This window comes from Trachypithecus francoisi, unplaced genomic scaffold (genome assembly GCF_009764315.1).
Source record: "Trachypithecus francoisi isolate TF-2019V2 unplaced genomic scaffold, Tfra_2.0 Lachesis_group4, whole genome shotgun sequence".
NCBI lineage: Eukaryota > Metazoa > Chordata > Mammalia > Primates > Cercopithecidae > Trachypithecus > Trachypithecus francoisi.
This window is the reverse complement of record NW_022681469.1, coordinates 52873717-52897698: the sequence shown is the minus strand read 5'-3', so window position 1 is coordinate 52897698 and position 23982 is coordinate 52873717. Positions and strand designations below refer to the sequence as shown.

General features: G+C 39.5%; 1 protein-coding gene across 1 annotated transcript; it reads left to right on the top strand.

Moving 5' to 3' along the window:
* Positions 1 to 17076: 17076 nt before the first annotated feature.
* LOC117073648 (ubiquitin-conjugating enzyme E2 variant 1-like) lies at positions 17077 to 18933 on the top strand. The gene has a single exon (XM_033194822.1). It carries the CDS (start codon positions 17097 to 17099, stop codon positions 17691 to 17693), a length of 597 nt encoding a protein of 198 aa, XP_033050713.1. The 5' UTR covers positions 17077 to 17096; the 3' UTR covers positions 17694 to 18933.
* Positions 18934 to 23982: the final 5049 nt, after the last annotated feature.

Genomic DNA, 23982 nt, shown 5'->3' with positions numbered 1-23982 from the left:
AGAAAAATTTTATCTTCCCCTAGGCATTCCTCACTTCATTAGTCTTAGTCTTTCTCTGGTCTCACCATTTGCTTTCATACTCCCCAAATTTTGGTGCAATTGTCTTCTCTTCCATTCTCCTTGTCTTTTAAGTTTATGCCTTTAAAAATTCGCTTTACTGATACTTCAGTGGAATTAGCAGAGATTAATAGCTATCAAGTTTTCTTGGCTTTTTAAAATATTAAATGTAATTCCACATTTTTATAGGATTTTCAAAAATGAATTACCAATCGTAAATTACAAAATCATGCAATAAATTTAGGGTGAATAAGATTAGAAGCTTAAATAAGGTTGATGTTTTGTACTGGTGATATTTTAAAATCCAATTTGGTATTAGATGATCAACATAGCACTTTTACCTAATTTATTAGAGAATTAGTTTAATTTCATTAAACTAGACAATTCAGTTTTATTCTCAACAGTGGAAAAGTAGGATTATATAGAAGAGTATATTCTTTCTTTCCTTCCTACCCTATCCCTATGGCATTCAGCCACACATATATTACACAGACACTTTGTTCTCAAGCATAACTTGGGCTTCAAGCATAACAGAATATTCTTCTGAAAGAGAATATAGATGACAGAAAAGTAGAAAACAAGTTGTCTAATGCATTTATTTGGTAGAGATTGCTTTGCAGTCAGTCTGTATGCACTTTTGTATCAGGGGAGAACCTGGGGTTGCTTATTGGCATCCTTTTCTCACTGCAGTTATATTAAGGTGACATCAAGAAATGCTCCAGCTGCCATCAGGTACAGGGTGCTATGTAAGAAGAATGTGGATATTGGCTAGAAAGAAAGATACCTGTCTCAGTGTCTGAACCACCTTATTAACAAAAACCTTCCAGAAGCAAAGAAATGATTTGGGCAAAACAGCAGCAACCCAAGTAGAAAATAATTTTCATAAGGAAGAATGGGATAATTAGCACATATCTCACCAAACCATTTTTTTTCTTTCCTTTCCTCTTTTTAGAGTACAGATGCACTGACTAGAGGGAGAAATGTTCTTCTCGGTGCACTCATGATATAAGGTCTCTTACCCAGTCTTTCACTTGCTCTTAGAAAAGTTAGAGAGCAACAAACAACCATGAATTTTATGACTCCACTCTTTCATCAAACATTATGGAAGGAGTTTAGGTAAACTTGATATTCTTTACTATCCGTCTATGAGATTCTCAAGTTTTTCAAAATAAACTCCTTGTCACAGATACAGTCTGAAGTTTATGTAACCAGTCTAGCTATTCTGGGAGGCAACCTTGCTGTCTAGGTTAGAGACATCTTGACCAGTGTTGATGGATGCACAGAAAATGTCCCCCTGCAAGGAGGGGAAAGCCTGGAGTGCTGAGGGAACACTAGCTCTGGGGACAGGTAAGTGCACATTCTGGCTCAGTCACTTATGAACTGGTTGATTTTGTTTGCATATATGAATTTAAATGTCCTTTCAACAGAAATGGAAAGCTATGTGATTTAATTGCTTCTTTTCTTCTGCCTTTATTTCTAGAAATTTTGGAGCTAAGTCCAGCGCTCTGTTATATCAGATGATTCATTTGAGGTAGCTCATAGTATCTCTTCCACTTGTTTCCTTAGATGATCTTTACTGTGTTTGGTTGCCAATGTGTCAATTTGTACTTCAATTACATTTTAAGCAAGAAGTCATCAGGTATGAATCTAAATATTGACTCCCTTGATGCTCCTATAAACTTTCATTAATCCAGACTGACCTGTCTCTAGGTGGCTCTTGATGCTACTTTACTATCTCTGATGATTTCTGCTAGGTGAGTGGTATGATGTGCTGATTTCATTTGATTTCATTTTTTTATTTTATATAAAGATGATTTGGTGTTGATATTTTCAAGTCTGGGTTTTAAAGTCGTAGGGTTTTCTGAAAATGCCAAAGAGGAAGTACATCAAGCCATATTTTCATTCCCTATCAGAAGAAATCTTACACATTCATAAATTAATGAATTTGACTTAGAATTGCCATCAAGTATCTATTTCTATTTCTTCAAAGTACATGTGTAATTCACTCAGCAAACATTTACTGAATACCCATTATGTACCAGACCTGTACTAGTCTTTCAGAATACTGACATAAAAACAGCTCTTAGATGGTTCCAAGATGGCTGAATAGGAACAGCTCCGGTTTGCAGCTCCCAGCATGACTGACAAAGAAGACGGGTGATTTCTGCATTTCCAACTGAGGTACCTGGTCATATCACTGGGACTTGTTGGACAGTGGGTGCAGCCCATGGAGGGCAAGCCAAAGCAGGGAGGGGCACTGCCTTACCCAGGAAGTGCAAGGGGTCAGGGGATTTCCCTTTCCTAGCAAAGGGAAGCTGTGACAGACTGTACCTGGAAAATTGGGACAGTGTCACCCAAATACTGTGCTTTTCCAATGATATTAGCAAACAGCACACCAGGAGATTATATCCCACGCCTGGCTCAGCAGGTCCCAGACCCATGGAGCCTTGCTCACTGCTAGTCCAGCAGTCCCAGATCAAACTGCGAGGTGGCAGCCTGGCTGGGGGAGGGGCATCCGTCATTGCTGAGGCTTGAGTAGGTAAACAAAGCGGCCTGGAAGCTCAAACTGGCTGGAGCCTACCACAGCTCAACAAGACCTACCTGCCTCTGTAGACTCCACCTCTGCGGGCAGGGCATGGCTGAACAAATGGCAGCAGACAACTTCTGCAGACTTAAATGTCCCTGTCTGACAGCTCTGAAGAGAGCAGTGGTCCTCTCAGCATAGTGTCTGAGCTCTGAGAATGGATAGACTGTCTCCTCAAGTAGGTACCTGACCCCTGTGTAGCCTAACTGGGAGATACCTCCCAGTAGGGACCGACTGACACCTCAAACAGCTGGGTGCCCCTCTGAGATGAAGCTTCCAGGGAAGGATCAGGCAGCAATATTTGCTGTTCTGCAGGCATCCACTGGTGATACCCAGGCAAACAGGGTCTGGAGTGGACCTCTAGCAAACTCCAACAGACCTGCAGCTGAGGGACCTGACTGTTAGAAGGAAAACTAATGAACAGAAAGGAATAGCATCAACGTCAACAAAAAGGACATTCACACCAAAACTCTATCTGTAGGTCACCATCATCAAAGACCAAAGGTAGATAAAACCACAAAGATGGGGAGAAACCAGAGCAGAAAAGCTGCAAATTCTAAAAACCAGAGCACCTCTTCTCCTCCAAAGGATAGCAGCTCCTCGCGAGCAACAGAACAGAGCTGGATGGAGAATGACTTTGACAAGTTGACACAAGTAGACTTCAGAAGGTTGGTAATAACAAACTTCTCCGAGCTATAGGAGGACGTTCAAACCCATCGCAAGGAAGCTAAAAACCTTGAAAAAAGGATTAGACGAATGGCTAACCAGAATAAACAGTGTAGAGAAGACCTTAAATGACCTGATGGAGCTGAAAAGCATGGCACAAGAACTACATGACACATGCACAAGCTTCAGTAGCCGATTCAATCAAGTGGAAGAAAGGGTATCAGTGACCGAAGATCAAATGAATGAAACGAAGCAAGAATAGAAGTTTAGAGAAAAAAGAGTAAAAAGAAATGAACAAAGCCTCCAAGAAATATGGGACTATGTGACAACAAAGAATCTACGTTTGATTGGTGTACCTGAAAGTGACAGGAAGAATGGAACCAAGCTGTAAAACACTCTTTAGGATATTATCCAGGAGAACTTCTCCAACCTAGCAAGGCAGGCCAACATTCAAATTCAGGAAATACAGAGAACACCACAAAGATACTCCTCAAGAAGAGCAACCCCAAGACACATAATTGTCACATTCTCCAAGGATGATATGAAGGAAAAAATATTAAGGGCAGCCAGAGAGAGAGAAAGGTCAGGTTACCCACAAAGGGAAGCCCATCAGACTAACAGCAAATCTCTCAGCAGAAACTCTACAAGCCAGAAAAGAGTGGGAGTCAATATTCAACATTCTTAAAGGAAATAATTTTTAACCTAGAATTTCATATCCAGCCAAACTAAGCTTCATAAGTGAAGGAGAAATAAAATCCTTTACAGACAAACAAATACTGAGAGATTTTGTCACCACCAGGCCTCCCTTACAAGAGTTCCTGAAGGAAGCACTAAACATGGAAAAGAACAACCAGTATGAGCCACTGCAAAAACATGCCAAATTGTAAAGACCATCGATGCTATGAAGAAACTGCATCAATTAACAGGCAAAATAACAAGCTAATATCATAATGACAGGATCAAATTCACACATAACAATATTAACCTTAAATGGAAATGGGCTAACTGCCCCAATTAAAAGACACAGACTGGCAAACTGGATAGAGTCAAGACCAATCAGTGTGCTGTATTCAGGAGCGTCATCTCACGTGCAGAGACACACGTAGTCTCAAAATAAAGGGACGGAGGAAGATCTACCAAGCAAATGGAAAGCAAAAAAAAAAAAAAAAAAAAAAAAAAGCAGGATTTACAATCCTAGTCTCTGATAAAATAGACTTTAAACCAACAAAGATGAAAAGAGACAAAAAAAAAAAAAGGCCATTATATAATGGTAAAGGAATCAATTCAACAAGAAGAGCTAACTATCCTAAATATACATGCACCCAATACAGGAGTACCCAGATTCATAAAGCAAGTCCTCAGACACCTACAAAGAGACACAGACTGCCACACAATAATAATGGGAGACTTTAATGCCCCACTGTCAATATTAGATCAACAAGACAGAAAGTTAACAAGGATATCCAGGACTTGAACTCAGCTCTGCACCAAGTGGACCTAATAGACATCTACAGAACTCTCCCCCACAAATCAATAGAATATACATTCTTCTCAGCACCACATCACACTTATTCCAAAATTGACCACATAGTTGGAAGTAAAGCACTCCTCAGCAAATGTAACAGAACAGAAATCACAACAAACTGTCTCTCAGACCACAGTGCAATCAAATTAGAACTCAGGATTAAGAAACTCACTCAAAATCACTCAATTACATGGAAACTGAACAACTTGCTCCTGAATTACTACTGGGTAAATAACGAAATGAAGGCAGGAATAAAGATGTTCTTTGAAACCAATGAGAACCAAGAAACAACGTACCAGAATCTCTGGGACACATTAAAGTAGTGTGTAGATAGAAATTTATAGCACTAAATGCCCACAAGAGAAAGCAGGAAAGATCTAAAGTCAACACCCTAACATCACAACTAAAAGAACTAGAGAAGCAAGAGCCAACAAATTCAAAAGCTAGCAGAAGGCAAGACATAACTAAGATCAGAGCAGAACTTAAGGAGATAGAGACACAAAAATCTCTTCAAAAAAATCAATGAATCCAGGAGCTGTTTTTTTGAAAATATCAACAGAATTGATAGTCCACTAGCAAGACTAATAAAGAAGAAAAGAGAGAAGAATCAAATAGATGCAATAAAAAATGATAAAGGAGATATCACCACCAATCCCACAGAAATACAAACTACCATCAGAGAATACTATCAACACCTGTATACACACACAAAAAAAACTGGAAAATCTAGAAGAAATGGATAAGTTTCTGGACACATACACCCTCACAAGACTAAACCAGGAAGAAGATGAATCCCTGAATAGACCAATAACAGGCTCTGAAATTGAAGCAATAATTAACAGCCTCCAACCAAAAAAAGTCCAGGACCAGACGGATTCACAATCTAATTCTACCAGGGGAACAAACAGGAGCTAGTACCATTCCTTCTGAAACTATTCCAAACAACAGAAAAAGAGGGAATCCTCCCTAACTCATTTCATGAGGCCAACATCATCCTGATACCAAAGCCTGGCAGAGACACAACAAAAAAAAGAGAATTTTAGACCAATATTCCTGATGAACATCAATGCGAAAATTCTCAATAAAATACTGGCAAACCAAATCTAGCAGCACATCAAAATGCTTATCTACCATGATCAAGTCAGCTTCATCCCTGGGATGCAAGGCTGGTTCAACATATGCAAATTAATAAATATAATCCATCACATAAACAGAACCAATGACAAAAACCACATGATTATCTCAATAGATGCAGAAAAGGCATTCGACAAAATTCAACACCCCTTCATGCTAAAAACTCTTAATAAACTAGATATTGATGGAACGTATCTCCAAATAAGAAGAGTTATGTATGACAAACACACAGCCAATATCATACCAAATGGGCAAACACTGGAAGCATTCCCTTTGAAAACTGGCACAAGACAGGGATGCCCTCTCTCACCACTCCTATTCAATATAGTGTTGGAAGTTCTGGCCAGGGCAATCAGACAAGAGAAAGAAATAAAGGGTATTCAAGTAGGAAAAGAGATAGTCAAATTGTCCCTGTTTGCAGATGACATGATGGTATATTTAGAAAACCCTGTCGTCTCAGCCCAAAATCTCCTTAAGCTGATAAGCAACTTCAACAAAGTCTCAGAATACAAAATCAATGTGCAAAAATCACAAGCATTCCTATAAACCAATAACAGACAAACAGAGAGCCAAATCATGAGTGAATTCCCATTCACAATTCCTACAAAGAGATTAAAATACCTAGGAATCCGACTTGCAAGGGATGTGAAGGACCTCTTCAAGGAGAACTACAAACCACTGCTCAATGAAATAAAAGAGGACACAAACAAATGGAAGACCATTCCATGCTCATGGATAGGAAGAATCAATACTGTGAAAATGGCCATACTGCCCAAGGTAATTTATAGATTCAATGCCATCCCCATCAAGCTACCAATGAGTTTCTTCATAGAATTGGAAAAAAAAAAAACTACTTTAAAGTTCATATGGAACCAAAAAAGGGCCCGCATTGCCAAGACAATCCTAAGTCAAAAGAACAAAGCTGGAGCCATCACGCTACCTGACTTCAAACTATACTACAAGGCTACAGTAACCAAAACAGCATGGTACTGGTACCAAAACAGAGATATAGACCAATGGAACAGAACAGAGGCCTCAGAAATAACACCCCACATCTACAACCATCTGATTTTTGACAAACTTGACAAAAATGAGAAATGGGGAAAGGATTCCCTATTTAATAAATGGTGCTGGGAAAACTGGCTAGCCATATGTAGAAAGCTGAAACTGGATCCCTCCCTTACACCTCATACAAAAATTAACTTAAGATGGTTTAAAGACTTAAATGTTAGACCTAAATCTATAAAAACCCTGAAAGAAAAGCTAGGCAATACCATTCAGGACGCAGGCATGGGCAAATACTTCATGACCAAAACATCAAAAGCAATGAAAACAAAAGCCAAAATAGACAAATGGGATCTAATTAAACTAAAGAGTTTCTTCACAGCAAAAGAAACTACCATCAGAGTGAACAGGCAACCTACAGAATGGGAGAAAATTTTTGCAACCTACCCATCTAACAAAGGGCTAATATCCAGAATCCACAAAGAACTTAATCAAATTTACAAGAAAAAAAACAAACAACCCCATCAAAAAGTGGGCCAAGGATACGAACAGACACTTCTCAAAAGAAGACATTTATGCAATCAACAGACACATGAAAAAATGCACATCATCACTGGTCATCAGAGAAATGCAAATCAAAACCACAATGAGATACCATCTCACACCAGTTAGAATGGTGATCATTAAAATATCAGGAAACAACAGGTGCTGGAGAAGATGTGGAGAAATAGGAAAGCTTTTACACTGTTGGTGGGAGTGTAAACTAGTTCAACCATTGTGGAAGACATTGTGGCAATTCCTCAAGGATCTAGAACCAGAAGTAGCATTTGACCCAGCGATCCCATTACTGGATATATACCCAAAGAATTATAAATCATGCTACTATAAAGATACATGCACACATATTTTTATTGTGGCACTATTCACAAAAGCAAAGACTTGGAACCAACCCAAATGTCCATCAATGATAGACTGGATTAAGAAAATGTGGCACGTATACATCATGGAATAGTATGCAGCCATAAAAATGGATGAGCCTCATGTCCTTTGTAGGGACATGGATGAATCTGGCACTATCATTCTGAGCAAACTATTGCAAGGACAGAAAACCAAACACTGCATGTTCTCACTCATAGGTGGGAATTGAACAATGAGAACACTTGGACACAGTGCGGGGAACATCACACACTGGGGCCTGTCGTGTGGTGGGGGCATGGGGAAGGATAGCATTAGGAGAAAGACCTAATGTAAAGGACGAGTTAATGGGTGCAGTACACCAACATGGCACATGTATACATATGTAACAAACCTGCACATTGTTCACATGTACTCTAGAACTTAAAGTATAATTTAAAAAAAGAAAAAAACAAAAAAACAAAAAACAGCTCTTGCTTCTGAAAGATGCCACAGTCTAGTGAGAAAAACAAATAAGAAAATAAGCAAGTGTGATATGCCATGGTAAAATGCTATGAGAACACGGATTTGGAGCCCACTACTTCTAACAGGAGCTGATGATTGTTAAATGGTTTTAAATGTGTTTAACTTTCATAGATAACAGCTTTCCAAAGTATTTGAGCCAATATATTAACTTACCTGCAATGTATGAGAGTTCTAGCTATTCCACATCCTGGCCAACACTTGCTATTGTATGTCTTTGTAATTTTAGCCATTCTGATAGATAGGTCATGATATCTCATTGTGTTTTAATTTGCATTTCCCTGATGAGTAGATGTTGGTGAAGGCAATAGGTAGGAAAGGGTAGATGGATGAAGAGCCATTATAGACAGAGAGACCAACATGTACAAGTAGACACACAAACTAGAGAAAATATGTATGGTAGGTACACAGGATAGCAAGAGACAAATCAAGAGAGAACACAAGGAGGAGTCTCAACAGCCTTGCCCAACACTGAGAAGGTTGAGCATCTCATAAAATCACTGGAAAGCTAGCCATAAAAATATTTTATAAGTAAGACATAAATGTAACCAGATCTATAGTTAAATGATCCCTCTAAAAACAGTATGGAAGACAAATTGGAGGAAGGAATACTGGAGGAGACAGCAAGGGAAGGAGGTAAGTAGGGCTCAAATAGAGGTAATGCCACCAAGAACATGCCGAGAGAGTGGTTTTTAAGGACCTTTAGACAACAGAATCAACAGGTTTGGCTGAACACAGGAGACGAGGAGGATGAGAGCACAAGATGGCACCCAGCACTGGGGCCTGGCAGACGTGTTATATTTGAAGTAATGGTAGAACATCCAGAAACCAAGCAGTGTGTCCTGGAGGTCTGATATTTGTTTACCTTAGAAAACAGTTAAAAGGATTTTGTTTTCAAAGCTTAATTCATAGGACCACCAGAATCATATTTCCAAAGGGGCCCTGGGAGTTGAGAGAGGAGATAAACATAGTGTCTTGGTCTTTGAGAGCAGAAAAAAAGGCTTGCCTGGGGCAAATTCTGCACTGACAAAGAGGGCTGCTATAAGAGACATCTCTATATCTCTCCCAGAGAAGTACTCCAAAGCTGGCAGAAGACCCGCAGTCAAAAGCAACACTGTACAGCAGAAGCAAAAGTACAAGACACCAACTTCTGTAGCATACATACAGGTCATCAGCATGTGTGGGGTGGGTAAAGTCATGAAAAAGAGTGAGCTTATGCGAGGATTGCTTAGAGGGTGAGAGGAGAAAAGGGCCAAGATGATGGGAAGCATCAGTGTTTAACAGGTGGAAACCCTGAAAAAGAAGGTCCAGAAAGGCAAGAAGAGAATGAGCAAAGAGCAATGTAATGGAAACCAAGGAGAATTTTGTGAACGAAGTGATCAATATCGTCAAGTGCTGTAAAAAGAAGTTAAATAAGATGAGGATTTTAAATAGTTAGAAAATCTTTAATGACTTTGCAGAAGCCACTTTACTAGTTTGATGGGATGTAAGCCTCATTACGGAGAGCTTTAGAGTAAATGAGCAATGACAAAGTGCAGAGAATGGTTTATATTCTTTTGGTGGGTTAATAATGAAGTTGGAAAAATATAGGGCGATCTCTAAGAAGAATTACAAAGTTAGGGGAAAGAACTTCCTTTAATGTGGTAGAACCTGTAGCATGGTAAAAGGCTATGGAGAAAAAGCCAATGATAATAGATTGGAAAAAAATGGAAGAGAAAAAAAGCTAAGAAGTAACGGAAGCATCAGAAGGGAAAGATCCAGATAAATCTAAGGATTGTCAACCATGCCAACCATTTAAATAACTTCAAGAAACATAAGGACGGAGAACGGTCTACTGTATTTGGCAATTAGGGCATCAGTAAGAGTTGTTTTGAGAAGTTCAGTTGAGTGTTGGGGACAGAAGCAGAGTACAAGGAGCTGAAAATCTAAGGAGATATGGGAAACTGAAGACAGAAAATTGAATGCTACATTTTCAAAACACTTGGCTGTGATTGGAAGAAGATAAGTAAATTATTTAATGCTACCCATCACTTCTGCTAGGCCCATGGTCTCCTCTGAGTGGCTAGTATACAGTGATCTTGCCCTGCTCATTGGACAGGAATGGGACCTAAGCCAAGGGAAGTCTACCTTATGGGCACAGCTGTCAATCAAAGGGGAGCACCCAAAGTAATGCACAATTTGCTTTTTCTTATTGGATCCTCTTTCTGGGAGAAATTAAAAGTCTACTCACAGTTCGATGACAAATACACAGTGACACTACTGGAAGAGACTCATTTGTTTTTGGAGTTATGAAGCACTCTCCTTTTTCTTGGATTAATTGATCTCCATGGTAATTAACCAACAAAATTATGTTCAGAGATATAGTATCTGTTAGATTGCTTTTCAGAGATTAGATCTTTCCTTTTCTACATTTCCCTTTATTTTGAGCCATGAATAGCAAAGCAAAGGACCATTAAGTATCCTATTAGCCAAATGCTTTAGTTTACACCATGATGATCTCATAATACCTAAGTAATCAGTCAATACATTTTTTAAAAGCCAAATAAGTTAATAATCTTAATGAAGTTAACATTTTTTGTAGTTTTTAGTGTAATTTAGAAACATAGCTCAAATCAACTTCCTCATTCTATAAGTAGAGGTACACATAATTATGCCCTTAAAGCTAATCAGGATTTTCAAAAGTCAAGTATACCATGGGCTGTGGCTTTTATTAGTCACAGTCTCCGGAAATGTTGATTCAGCTGAGTAGGAGGCAATAGGAGCATTCATTGTGACTTAGTTAATAGTCATGTATGGGGGAAGGGTACAGAACAGGATAGAAGATGAAAGAAGATAAGCAAATGTCTAAAAGAATTGCATTAAACAACTTTTTACCATGGTTAGAAAAGTAGCATTTGTTTTTTTATGCTGTAATATGTTCAGCTTCATAATGAGTTGTGACATTAACAACATTCTGTTAAAGATATCTGGGCAGAGCAAAGCCAGGGAGGAAATTACTGAGCATGACTACTGGCAACTGGTGATAAATACTTCTGCACCATTTAAAAATATTTAATGGCCACTGTCTTTATTGTGCAAGGTATACTACCATTTCATTATCCTTTTTCAGATATGTGACTCAAGTTACCAAGTTGCCATGGCTGCCTACTGGAGATGAAGGAAACAAAATCATCAGTATTGAAAACTTCTCGAAGAAAAAAGTGTTCATCAATTTGGAGATACCTGTCTTCCAGAATACTTCAGATAATTCTTTTAAAACAATTTTACCACATATAAACAGAAGCCACAGCTAACTCAAGATAAAAATTTAGGTCTTAAGGATCTTTCATGCCTGTAATCCCAGCACTTTGGGAGGTCGAGATGGGCACATTACTTGAGCTCAGGAGTTCAAGACCAGCCTCAGCAACATGGCAAAATCCTGTCTCCACGAAAAATATAAAAATTAGCCAGGCATGGTGGCGAGTGCCTGTAATCCCAACTACTCAGGAGGCTGAGGCAGGAGAATCATTTGAATCTGGGAGGCTGGGGTTGCAGCAAGCCTAGATTGCACCACTGCACTACAATCTGGGTGACAGACTGAGACTCCAGCTCAAAAAAGAAAAAATACATACTTTGGGTGTGGATACATGTAATCTTTCTGAGAGAAAAGATTTTTTTTGCTCACTTTAAAAATTGTTCCTCCACTCCATCTCACCACTCCACAGCCTAAAATCACCTGATATTGATCCCTGTTCTATCCAGAATATTAGTGATGTGCAGTATCTATTAAAAGAGTGCTCCAATACTGTCTTTGAGGTTTCCTCCCAGGCTACCGGCACCTATTCTGTAGCTTTTGTGCTCTCAAATCTTGACTTTACCAGAAAGTGTCAATAAAAGTTTATTATACAAGAATCAGGACCATATTCCTTCCTCAAATGGTCCTTTAATGATTGTTGAATAAAATATCAAGAAATTGCTGTGGTCTACTCATATCATCCTAAATACCAAGTTTGTACAAGTAGATAATAATCACTATGTTAGAACAACTTCTTGGCTGACAGCAAGTGCAAGACACCATTGATTATAAGACGCATCCCAATTTTAGGCATGTTAATGTGTAAAAACAAAAAATAGAATTATCTTCAAGACATATTTTTAAACCTAGAAGAAGAGAAGGAGGAATATGAGGAAAAGGAGAAGAACAAGAGAAACTGTTCTAATAATCCAGGTAAGAACTAAGGTACTAGTAGCAGAGAGAGAGAGAGAGAGAGAGCGAGAGAGAGAAGGGGTTGGACACAAGGCAGGAAAGAACTAATAATCCAGGTAAGAACTAAGGTACTAGTAGCAGAGAGAGAGAGAGAGAGAGAGAGAGAGAGAGAGAGAGAGAGAGAAGGGGTTGGACACAAGGCATATCTAGTAACCAGAATCATCAGGTCTTGGAACTTATGGGAAGTTGAGAAAGATGGTGACAAAGTAGAGGAGAGCTATACAGTTTCTAGGTCATATATCTGGATGGGAAGCAAATAAAAGATTAAGGGAAAATATTTGTTTAGTTTTGGATACACTTTATTTGACATTTTATTTGACAACCAGATAGAGATGTCCAGTAGGCAGTTGGATATATACATCTGGAGCTTAGTAGAGTTGTCTAGTCTGCAGATACAAAATTAGAAGACTTTCCTGTGTGGTACTGGGTAATATTGCCCATCAATGGCCCACTGAATTTTTTTTAAAGAAAAACATAAAAACCCCCAAACTAACCAGTACTGTATTGTCAGTATTCAGTAACAAGGAACAGAATCCACTGTAGCTGGTGTAAGAGGAAAGGGGTTTGTTACAGAATATTAAATGGCTTACTTTAAAAGGCTAATAAAAAAGACTCTATAAAGGTTCTAGAAACAATTCTGAAAGCCACACAACAGAACTGGTTAGCTGAAGGAGCTGCTGCCTTAAAAATGATCAGGGATCTGTAAAATTAGCAAACTGTTTGCCTTATCAGAAACTACCAACACTACCTGCTTCAAAACCACATCACATTCACTAAAATCTCCACCAGCAAAAATATGACCCTGTCCCTTAACTCTCTCCTCCCACATTAATGGCAAATCTAAGTCTCATACAATGTATCTGTCTGATTGTCAGAAGGTAAATTATATCCAGAACTCTGGGACATTTGAAGAATGGCTTACTTTGTTTTGCTTTGGTTTTGTGTGTTGAGCTTTCTGTCTTCTACATAGTACAAGGAAGCTGAACTGAAATGTGTGGTGAGTGAGCCAGACCCTATTACCTACCATGAAGACCAAAAGCAGAACACTGGGGGGAACATGAACACTGAAAGTGTGAGAAGTTAGTAGGGAGACAAAGAAGGTATGGCCAGAGAGGTGAGCACCACAGTGAGTGTACAGCATGGAAGCCAGTGGAAAGAAAGCGGAAGAAGAAAGCAGCAGCGGAAGAAGAGAGCAGCAGTGGAAGAAAAAAGCAGCACCAGAAGCAGCAAGGAGTAAAGAAAGGTCAATGTCAGAAGCTGCAAATTGACAAATGGGATCTAATTAAACTAAAGAGTTTCTGCACAGCAAAAGAAACTACCATCAGACTGAACAGGCAACCTACAGAATGGGAGAAAATTTTTGCAATCTACTCATCTGACAAAGAGCTAATATCCAGAACCTACAAAGAACTCAAACAAATTTACAAGAAAAAAACAAACAACCCCAACAAAAATTGGGCAAAGGATATGAACAGACATTTCTCAAAAGGAGACATTCATACAGCCAACAGACACATGAAAAAATGCTCATCATCACTGGCCATCAGAGAAATGCAAATCAAAACCACAATGAGATACCATCTCACACCAGTTAGAATGGCAATCATTAAAAAGTCAGGAAACAACGGGTGCTGGAGAGGATGTGGAGAAATAGGAACACTTTTACACTGTTGGTGGGATTGTAAACTAGTTCAACCATTATGGAAAAGAGTATGGCGATTCCTCAAGGCTCTAGAACTAGAAATACCATATGACCCAGCCATCCCATTACTGGGTATATACCCAAAGGATTATAAATCATGCTGCTATAAAGACACACACACACGTATGTTTATTGCGGCACTATTCACAATAGCAGACTTGGAATCAACCCAAATGTCCATCTGTGACAGACTGGATTAAGAAAATGTGGCACATATACACCATGGAATACTATGCAGCCATAAAAAAGGATGAGTCTGTGTCCTTTGTAGGGACATGGATGCAGCTGGAAACCATCATTCTCAGCAAACTATCGCATGAACAGAAAACCAAACACCACATGTTCTCACTCATAGGTGGGAACTGAACAATGAGATCACTTGGACTCGGGAAGGGGAACATCACACACCGGGGCCTATCATGGGGAGCGGGGAGGAGGGAGGGATTGCATTGGGAGTTATACCTGATGTAAATGACGAGTTGATGGGTGCTGACGAGTTAATGGGTGCAGCACACCAACATGGCCAAGAATACATATGTAACAAACCTGCACGTTATGCACATGTACCCTAGAACTTAAAGTATAATAATAATAAAAATAAATAAATAAATAAATAAAATATTCAAAAAAAAAAAAAAAGAAGTGAGTGTTTATTTAAACAGCCGGATAATTTCTAAAACAAATGCCTGATGATCTGAGGTGGAACAGTTTCATTGTAAAACCATCCCCCGCCAACCTCCCACCCCTTCCCATGGAAGAATTGTCTTCTGGGAAACCAGTCCCTGATGCCAAAAATGTTGCCGACTGCTCATCTAAAGAGTATCTGATAGAGTTAGCAAAAACAAGATCCTTTGGTGGTCTTGGCAAGAGCAATTTCAGTGAAGTGGTTATGAAGGATGCTTGCTTGAAATGGGTTAAAAAGTGACTGGGAAGGATAAACTGATTTCAAGGAGTTTATCTTCCTCTTAAGTGTGAAGTAATCTCTCAGGACCTGAGTTTTCTTCATCTGTTAATATGGATTTATGCACACCTTGTATGTTTGTCTTATGTGCAACCTGTTATGGCCAGGCATTCACCACTACAATGGAAATCAAGAGAATTAACCTCACTTTTCTACCTAGGATCTCCCCAAGCATCTCCTGGGTGTTGGAATTTGGGAGAACCTAGTCATCCACCACTTCATTGCTTCCAGCTTCTTCCAAATTGAGAACAGACTCATGTGACCAGTGGATATCAAAGTATCAGCTTTATTCATGGTAAAGCTGGAATGAAGAAAATAGTTTGGGCTTGAGGTCAAAATGTCTTTCCTTTGTACTGAATGTGCATTCCCAGCCAGGCAGAGGACCTAGAGGGGATACTGGGCCCAGTCTACTTACCACACTGCAGATAAGATATGAGAAAGGTCCCAGTCATTACCCATTTTTGAGGCAAGTAGCAGGAGAGCCAGAACCAAGAGTTAAGGCCATATATATACAGTGACCCCATCTGGCAGGAAAACAAGAGGAGGGGCCAAGAAAGGAATGAAGAGAAAAATGGATATGTCCTTTGTGATAATTCCTCAAGACTGTTAAAGCACTTCCAGAAACCATAGAGAGGAAGAGAGGGGTTCTTCCAACCTAAGGGTTGATCATGTCTCTCATGGCCCACAAACAAGATGGCTTATACATCAAAATCCATGCATGGTGGAAGGGGAACATGACTAGGTCTTCATTTGCCACAAACGCTCACAGGAGGAAGAATGGGGAAGTAGCCAGACCCAACAGCCTTCGCCACACCAAACACTTCAGACTAATAAGTAGATTCAGTTCTTCAAGCACGATACAGTTATAGTAGATATAGAGATATGGATACCCAGATTCTCCTCCAAGGAAGGACTTCCTGCCAAGCAGCCATGAGTGCAAACAACAGTCTCCAGCTGACTTATTTTTCAGCATTTGCCTAAACGCCAGAGAGCTTTCAGACCCGACCTCACACATTCCCAAGCAGCCTGCATCTAGTGACTAATCGACACCAGGATATACAATTCTGCCCATTTTAGTCAGATGTGAAACAACTCTGTTGTGAAATATTTGTTCTGGAGCTTCCATTCAGGTTTGCTGAGGCTTTTTTGGACTGAATTCACCTTTACCCTCATCCTGCTTCTCTTCCCTTCCTTTTACAGATGCTGATCTCTAAGAAATATTTGACATCCTAAACTCTATCTCGGTATCAACTTCCAGACAATCCCATCTACAACAACACCGTGGTGCAAATAAAGAATAAATTCATGGTGAACATAGCTGTTTCCTTTTACCTCCCCAGAGAAGCCTTCTAGAGTAGCTTTTTTTTTTAATTTTTTTATTTTATTTTTATTTTTTTTAGATGGTGTCTCACTCTGTCACCCAGGCTAGAGTACAGTGGCACGACCTCAGCTCAATGCAACCTCCGCCTCCTGTGTTCAAGCGATTTTCCTGCCTCAGCCTCCCGAGTAGCTGGCTAATTTTTTATATTTTTAGTAGAGACAGGGTTTCACCATGTTAGCTGGGATGGTCTCAATCTCCTGACCTCATGATCTGTCTGCCTTGGACTCCCCCAGTGTTGGGATTACAGGCATAAGCCACTGTGCCCAGCCGAGACTAGCTTTTATAAGGAAGCTGCCTCCTCTCTGCTGACTTCTCTGCCCCAGTTTGATTTCAGATCTCCCAGTACCCAGTCTCCCCTTTAAGACTCTCCGTTTGGCTTCAAGCAACAGCGACGCAAGATGGCAGCTACCACGGGCTCGGGAGTAAAAGTCCCTCGCAATTTCCGACTGTTGGAAGAACTCGAAGAAGGCCAGAAAGGAGTAGGAGATGGCACAGTTAGCTGGGGTCTGGAAGATGACGAAGACATGACACTTACAAGATGGACAGGGATGATAATTGGGCCTCCAAGAACAATTTATGAAAACCGAATATACAGCCTTAAAATAGAATGTGGACCTAAATACCCAGAAGCACCCCCCTTTGTAAGATTTGTAACAAAAATTAATATGAATGGAGTAAATAGTTCTAATGGAGTGGTGGACCCAAGAGCCATATCAGTGCTAGCAAAATGGCAGAATTCATATAGCATCAAAGTTGTCCTGCAAGAGCTTCGGCGCCTCATGATGTCTAAAGAAAATATGAAACTCCCTCAGCCGCCCAAAGGACAGCAATTAATCAAAAAGAAAAACCACAGGCCCTTCCCCTTCCCCCTCATTCGATTTAAGCACTCTTCATTTTCCACAGTAGTAAATTTTCTAGATACGTCTTGTAGACCTCAAAGTACCGGAAAGGAAGCTCCCATTCAAAGGAAATTTATCTTAAGATACTGTAAATGATACTAATTTTTTGTCCATTTGAAATATATAAGTTGTGCTATAACAAATCATCCTGTCAAGTGTAACCACTGTCCACGTAGTTGAACTTCTGGGATCAAGAAAGTCTATTTAAATTGATTCCCATCATAACTGGTGGGGCACATCTAACTCAACTGTGAAAAGATACATCACACAATCACCTTGCTGCTGATTACACGGCCTGGGGTCTCTGCCTTCTCCCCTTACCCTCCCGCCTCCCATCCTCCCTGCAACAACAGCCCTCTAGCCTGGGGGGCTTGTTAGAGTAGATGTGAAGGTTTCAGGTCGCAGCCTGTGGGACTACTGCTAGGTGTGTGGGGTGCTTCGCCTGCACCCCTGGTTTCTTTAAGTCTTAAATGATGCCCCTTCCAAGCCATCATCCTATTCCCATGCTCCTCCACTCCCACCCTTGGCCGAAGCATAGATTGTAACCCCTCCGCTCCCCTCTGAGATTGGCCTTCGGTGAGGAATTCAGGGCTTTCCCCATATCTTCTCTCCCCCACCTTTATCGAGGGGTGCTGCTTTTTCTCCCTCCTCCTCAAGTTCCTTTTTGCACCATCACCACTCAACACCTTCCATGACACTTCCTTGCTTTGGCCAGAAGCCATCAGGTAAGGTTGGAAAGAGTCTCTGACCTCCCTTGTTTAGTTCTGGAACCGTACTCACTCACTGTCCACCAGCCTAGGAAATGAATAATGGGTCCTCAGCCGTGCACCCGCTGCTGTCATCGGCTGATGCATTGTTTTTAGCTCCGGTTTTGATAAGGTGAAAAGAGTAGTCACCAGGGTGACTCAGACCTGCCAGCTCTCGGAGTCCTCGGTGGTTGAACTTGGAGAAAGGCCACACGAAGACACTTGGAAGCACACATGATCCCTCTGAATTGCTTTACTTTCCTATAATTGTTTTGCTTTTAAAAATTGAAGAAGTTTTAAACAGGGCTTTCATTTGGTCATCCTTGCAATCCATTGGGGTCTAGTTTGGAATCTGATAACTGGAACAAAAAGAACCTTGAATCCGGTGCATGCCTTGGTTTTGGTGCTGCTGCTGCTTCCCAAGATCCTCAGCAGGGATTAAGAAAGAACCCGGTGTGCACAGCAGATCCCCGAAATTGGTGGGCTTGACCGCCTAGCAAATTGCTGCGTCTTTCCACTTGCTGTTCAGGACCACTAAATGCTGAAATATGGATGCATACCGAAATAAAAGCAATTCATTGTGTACTAAAGGTGTTTTTTTTTTTTAATTTAGTATTTGTGTAAAACGACCTTTTGAAGCAACAACTATCAAGTCTGAAAAGCAATTGATGTTTCCATTAATCTTTTTCCGGAGGGGAAACCTTAGTTCTAAGGATTTAACATCCTGTAAGTGAAGTTTAACATAACAGTATTCCATAAGCAGCCTTTTTATTGTCAGACCATTGCCTGATTTTAATATAATAAAAAAAAAAAGTGTGCGTTTAAAAAAAAAAAAAAAAAAAGGATCTCCGTTTGATGACTCAACTCACCTCCTTCTGAAAAACCCATGTTCTCCTGTAGGAGGCTGTGCCACCCCTAGAGGCATCCCATGTTTGCTATTACACACAAAGCCTCACAACTAAGCAGTCAGATGCTTGTCAAGGCTCTCCTCTGTCAATCACCACTGGCCTCTGAAGGTGCAGAATAGAAGAGGTTGGGTTCAAACTGTGAGCAAGAGTGAACACAAGAGCTCTAAGCCCAGTTTGGAGTTTCCACTAGAGAGAACTGTGACTTATCCAGTGCCTATGACCGAAATACTCCCTACCAAGATGAGCCAGACAAGGTCTAATGTTGTGCTGAGAAAACAGTCATTCTCCTATCAGCATGGTGTTGCCTTTCTCCTTTCTGGAACAATAGACACATTTTCTGTCTTGTTTGAGCCAAACTACACCACAGAAAAAATTGTGTCAGTCTTCATTGGTTGATCTCTTTGTCATTCAGATGAAATGGAGTCAGCTCTATGCATGTTTCAATTAAACTCGTTGTGGGGGAAACTGTTGGGGGCCAGGAGAGCTTCTGAATTTCCCTGCTACTCTAAGATCAGAGTTAATGTAAATAAAGAACAGAGCATAGTGCCTGAGACATAATAAGTGCATTTTAATTCTTTTTTGCTTTGAAAGGTGAATAGGTTAAACTGCCTCTATTTGCAAATGACATAATCTTGTACATAGAAAATGTTAAGGAATCCACTAAAAACACAATTAGAACTAATAAACGAGTTCAGCAAAGTTGCAGGATAAAAGATCAATTTACATCAAAGGTGAGGGTGAAAAGGGATGAAAAGATCAATTTACAAAAATCAACTGTGTTTCTATACACTTGCGATGAATACACTGCAAATGAAATTAAGAAAACAAATTCTGTTTGCAATAGCATCAAAAAGAATAAAATAATTAGGAATGAATTTAACAAAAGAAGTGCAAAACTTATACTCTGAAAAATATAAAACATTGCTGAAAGAAATTAAAGAACACCTGAGTAAATGGAAAGTCATCTCAGGTTCATGGATTGGAAAATTTAATATTGTTAAGATGGCAATTCTCCCCAAAATGATTTACAAATTCAACACAATTCCCATCAAAATTCTGGATCAATAATCTGATCCTAAAATTTATATGAGAATGCAAAAGACACAGAAGAGCTAAAACAATCTTGAAAACAAACAACAAAGTTAGAGGATTCACACTTCCCCATTTCAAAACTTATTACAATATCTACAGTAATCAAGACAGTGTGGTATTGGCATAAGGTAAGACATACAGATTAACAGAAAGAAATTGAGTGTCTATAAGTAAACCCTCACACAGTGAATTGATTTCCAACAAGCGAAATTTTTTTCCATTGAATTGATTTCTAACAAGGGAAATCAATCTAACAAATCTAACAAATCTAACAAAGTCTTTTCCATAAATGGTGCTGACACGATCTGAAAAAAAAGAAGTTAGATCCTACCTCACATCTGTACAAAAATGAACTCAAATAGGATCCAATAACTAAGTGTAAAAGCTAAAACTATAAATTTCTTAGAAAAACAGAGGTAAATCTTCATGACCTTGTAGTAGGCAATGATTTCTTAGCTACAACACCAAACATATAAGCGGCAACAACAACAACAACAAAATAGGTAAATTGGATATCATAGAATTAACAAAAAACCTTTTGTGCTTCAAAACACACAATTAAGAAATTAAAAAGGCAACCCATAGAATGGGAGAAAATTTCTGCAAATCATATATCTGATGAAGGACTTGTGTCTGGAATATATAAAGAATCCTTACAACTCAACAATAAAAAAGACGAATAACGTAATTTTCAAAAAAGCAAAGAACCTGAATAGATATTTTTCCAAGAAAGATATATAAATAGCCAATATGCACATGAAAAAAATGATCAACTTCATTAGCCTCAGGGATGCAAGTCAAACCTACAATGGGCTGCTATTTCATGCAGATTATGATTGCTCTAATCAAAAAGTTAGATAATAAGAAGTTAGCAAAAATGTAAAGAAATTGGAACTCTTATGCACTCCTAATGGAAATGTAACATAGTACATCTTTTGGAAAACAGTCTGGCAATTTTTCAATTAAATACAGGATTACCATATAGCTTAGCAATTCCCCTCCTAGGTATACACCTAAGAGAAATGAAAACATATGTCCACAAAAAACCTTGTGTGTGAATATTCATAGTAGCATTCTTAATAATAGGCAAAAGGTAGATATAACTCAAATGTCCATCAACTAATGAATGCATAAATAAAATGTGGTATAAGCATATGCTTGAATATTATTCAACCACAAAAAGGAATGAAGAATTGATACATGCTACAGTGTGGATGAACCTTGAAAATGTTATGTTAAGTGAAAAAAGACAGTCACAAAGCGTTACATATTGTATTATTCCATCATATTTAATGTCCAGAATATGCAAATTCACAGAGAAAGAAAGTAGGTTTGTGGTTTTCTAGAGCTAGGAGCAATGGGGGAATGAGGACCAATGGCCAAGGGATTTCTCTTTGTGGTGATGAAAATGATTTAAAATTTATTGTGGTGATGGTTGCACAACTCTGTGAAAATACTGAAAACCATTGAATTGTACACTTTAAATATGGAAATTGTATGTTATCTGAATTATATCTTAATAAAATAATTTTAAATTATTAATTTAAGACTGAGTAAAACAAGTAGTTATGGATGTCAGGTTATGGGTTTAAATAAGGTCATTGGCTGAAGTCAAAAAGTTGAGGAAATTCCCAACTAGAAACCTCAACTTCCTCGCTGAAATAGAAGGCAAATCTATCTGCCAAGAAGGAGGTTATAATCAGATAATGGCACGTCAGAGGTAAAGACTGCAGAGGTGGTACAGTTCCAGGTGATGACAAGTTCCAAGGTGTGTCATGAAAGTGAGTGGCTAAGGTGGAGAAGAGGGAGAGGCGGTGGAGGCCCAGGAAATGACAAAGCTTAATACACCTCACAAGTACTTGTTGAACTGAATGAAAGAATTACTTCCCCTGCCAGCACTGTATGAGACATTAAGTCCTCAGTGTTACTTTAATCATCTTGGAAATTGTCACCATGCTTGCCCTAGGCAAGGTTCTTTCTTTTTCTACTAAATTTAGGTATAGGTGTATGAGTTTCAGTGGAGACCATACTCAAGTTACCTCTCATCTATGGATGAAGAAAGGAAAGAAAAAGAAATCAAGGTTTTTCCAAGTGTGCTATGATTACACTAAGAGTATAACAACTACTTAGGAGAATCAGCTTCCAGAAATCTAGAATCAAAACAATGCATATGCAAAACAATAAATAAGATATTAAACACATTTAACTACTGATTCGAGAAATTCACTTAAGACCTACTTTCTTTGTAGCCCCAAGTTCAGTAGAGTCAGAGGGAGGATTTCTGGGAACCCCAAAGGCCTTTACCTTGCAATCCCCCTCTGATCCAGAGGATCTTCTCAGGTCCCAGCTGATCTTTCCATTGAGGCTCCCGTTCTCTCACCTGTGAGGTCCCTATATTCACCTATGTCAAAGTAAGGTTTAGAGCTGAGCATCATCCGCCCATTTTCATTGCCCCCATACCAGTCCCCTCGACTAACATAAGCATACAATGATAATAAGGGTTCAGAGCAAAATATAGAAACCCGTCTAGTTATATTAAGCACAAAGGAATTTAATAAAGGAAATTGGGTGTTTACATGTGAAGTAGAATGGCTGGAGGAGCAGGCTCTAGGTTGGGCCTCCAGGAACAACTCCCAGAACAATGCAGAACTGACTGTCCAGGCAAGCTACTTGCTGTGCCACAATCAGGATGGTGAACAATCAGCAGGCTAACACTGGAACTTTTGAGTTCATGAACCCACAAGCATAGCTGTGTCCCAGGATCGGAAAGTCAGAATCAGGAAGCTACTGCTGCCACACCACAACTGCCTCTTAACATCTATGAAGCTAATGTCTGAACACTAGAACACCACTTCAGAAAAACATAAGATCTTGGAAATGGTCCAAGATCTTGTTCACACACAGAAAAACAGTCAGACAATAGAAGGAAGGTAGCTTCTGTTTCAGTTCTGCTTTCTACATGTAAAACAAAGTGTATTTCGTTAATTCATCCAGAAGAGTCAGGGAAATGTGGTTTCCAGCATTCAAAAAAAGAGCTGGAAATGGCTATCAATCAACTATATCCAGCACACAAACACACACACATAAATGCATACATGTGCATATATGTATACACATGACCCCAGATGACAAGATTATTGGCCATTTTTGTTATGTGAATTTTTCTAATAACCCAAACAGAAAACAGAAAATAATACAAATGAGAAACATGGAAAATTACAAAAGTCCCAAAATTTCACATATGCTGTAGAGTCTTGGCCTCTACAGTCACTGGTTACCGACTTCCTCTAAGGAATTAAGTGGATGTCCTATGGGCAGCCCTGTGGTTTTAATTCTCTTGAGGTGCAGGCTCACCAGTGCTCTGTAGTACTCAATAATAAGGAGTCTGACTCCATTGTTGATGTTTAACAGCTGACAGCTGTCAAGCCCTGCCACACCCCCTGCCTTTTGTGCCCCACATCCAAGCAAGCTGATAAAAAAGAAAAACCTCAGTGCTTCTTCGGCACTGATGGGAAATTCAAACCATACAAACTTTGGCCAGCATGAGGAAACCAACATCCCAGCCTCACCCTCTAACTATTATAAAACCCCAAGCAGGGAGATTTCCCCTCCCTGCTCTTTCAAGGCATTTTCAGATCT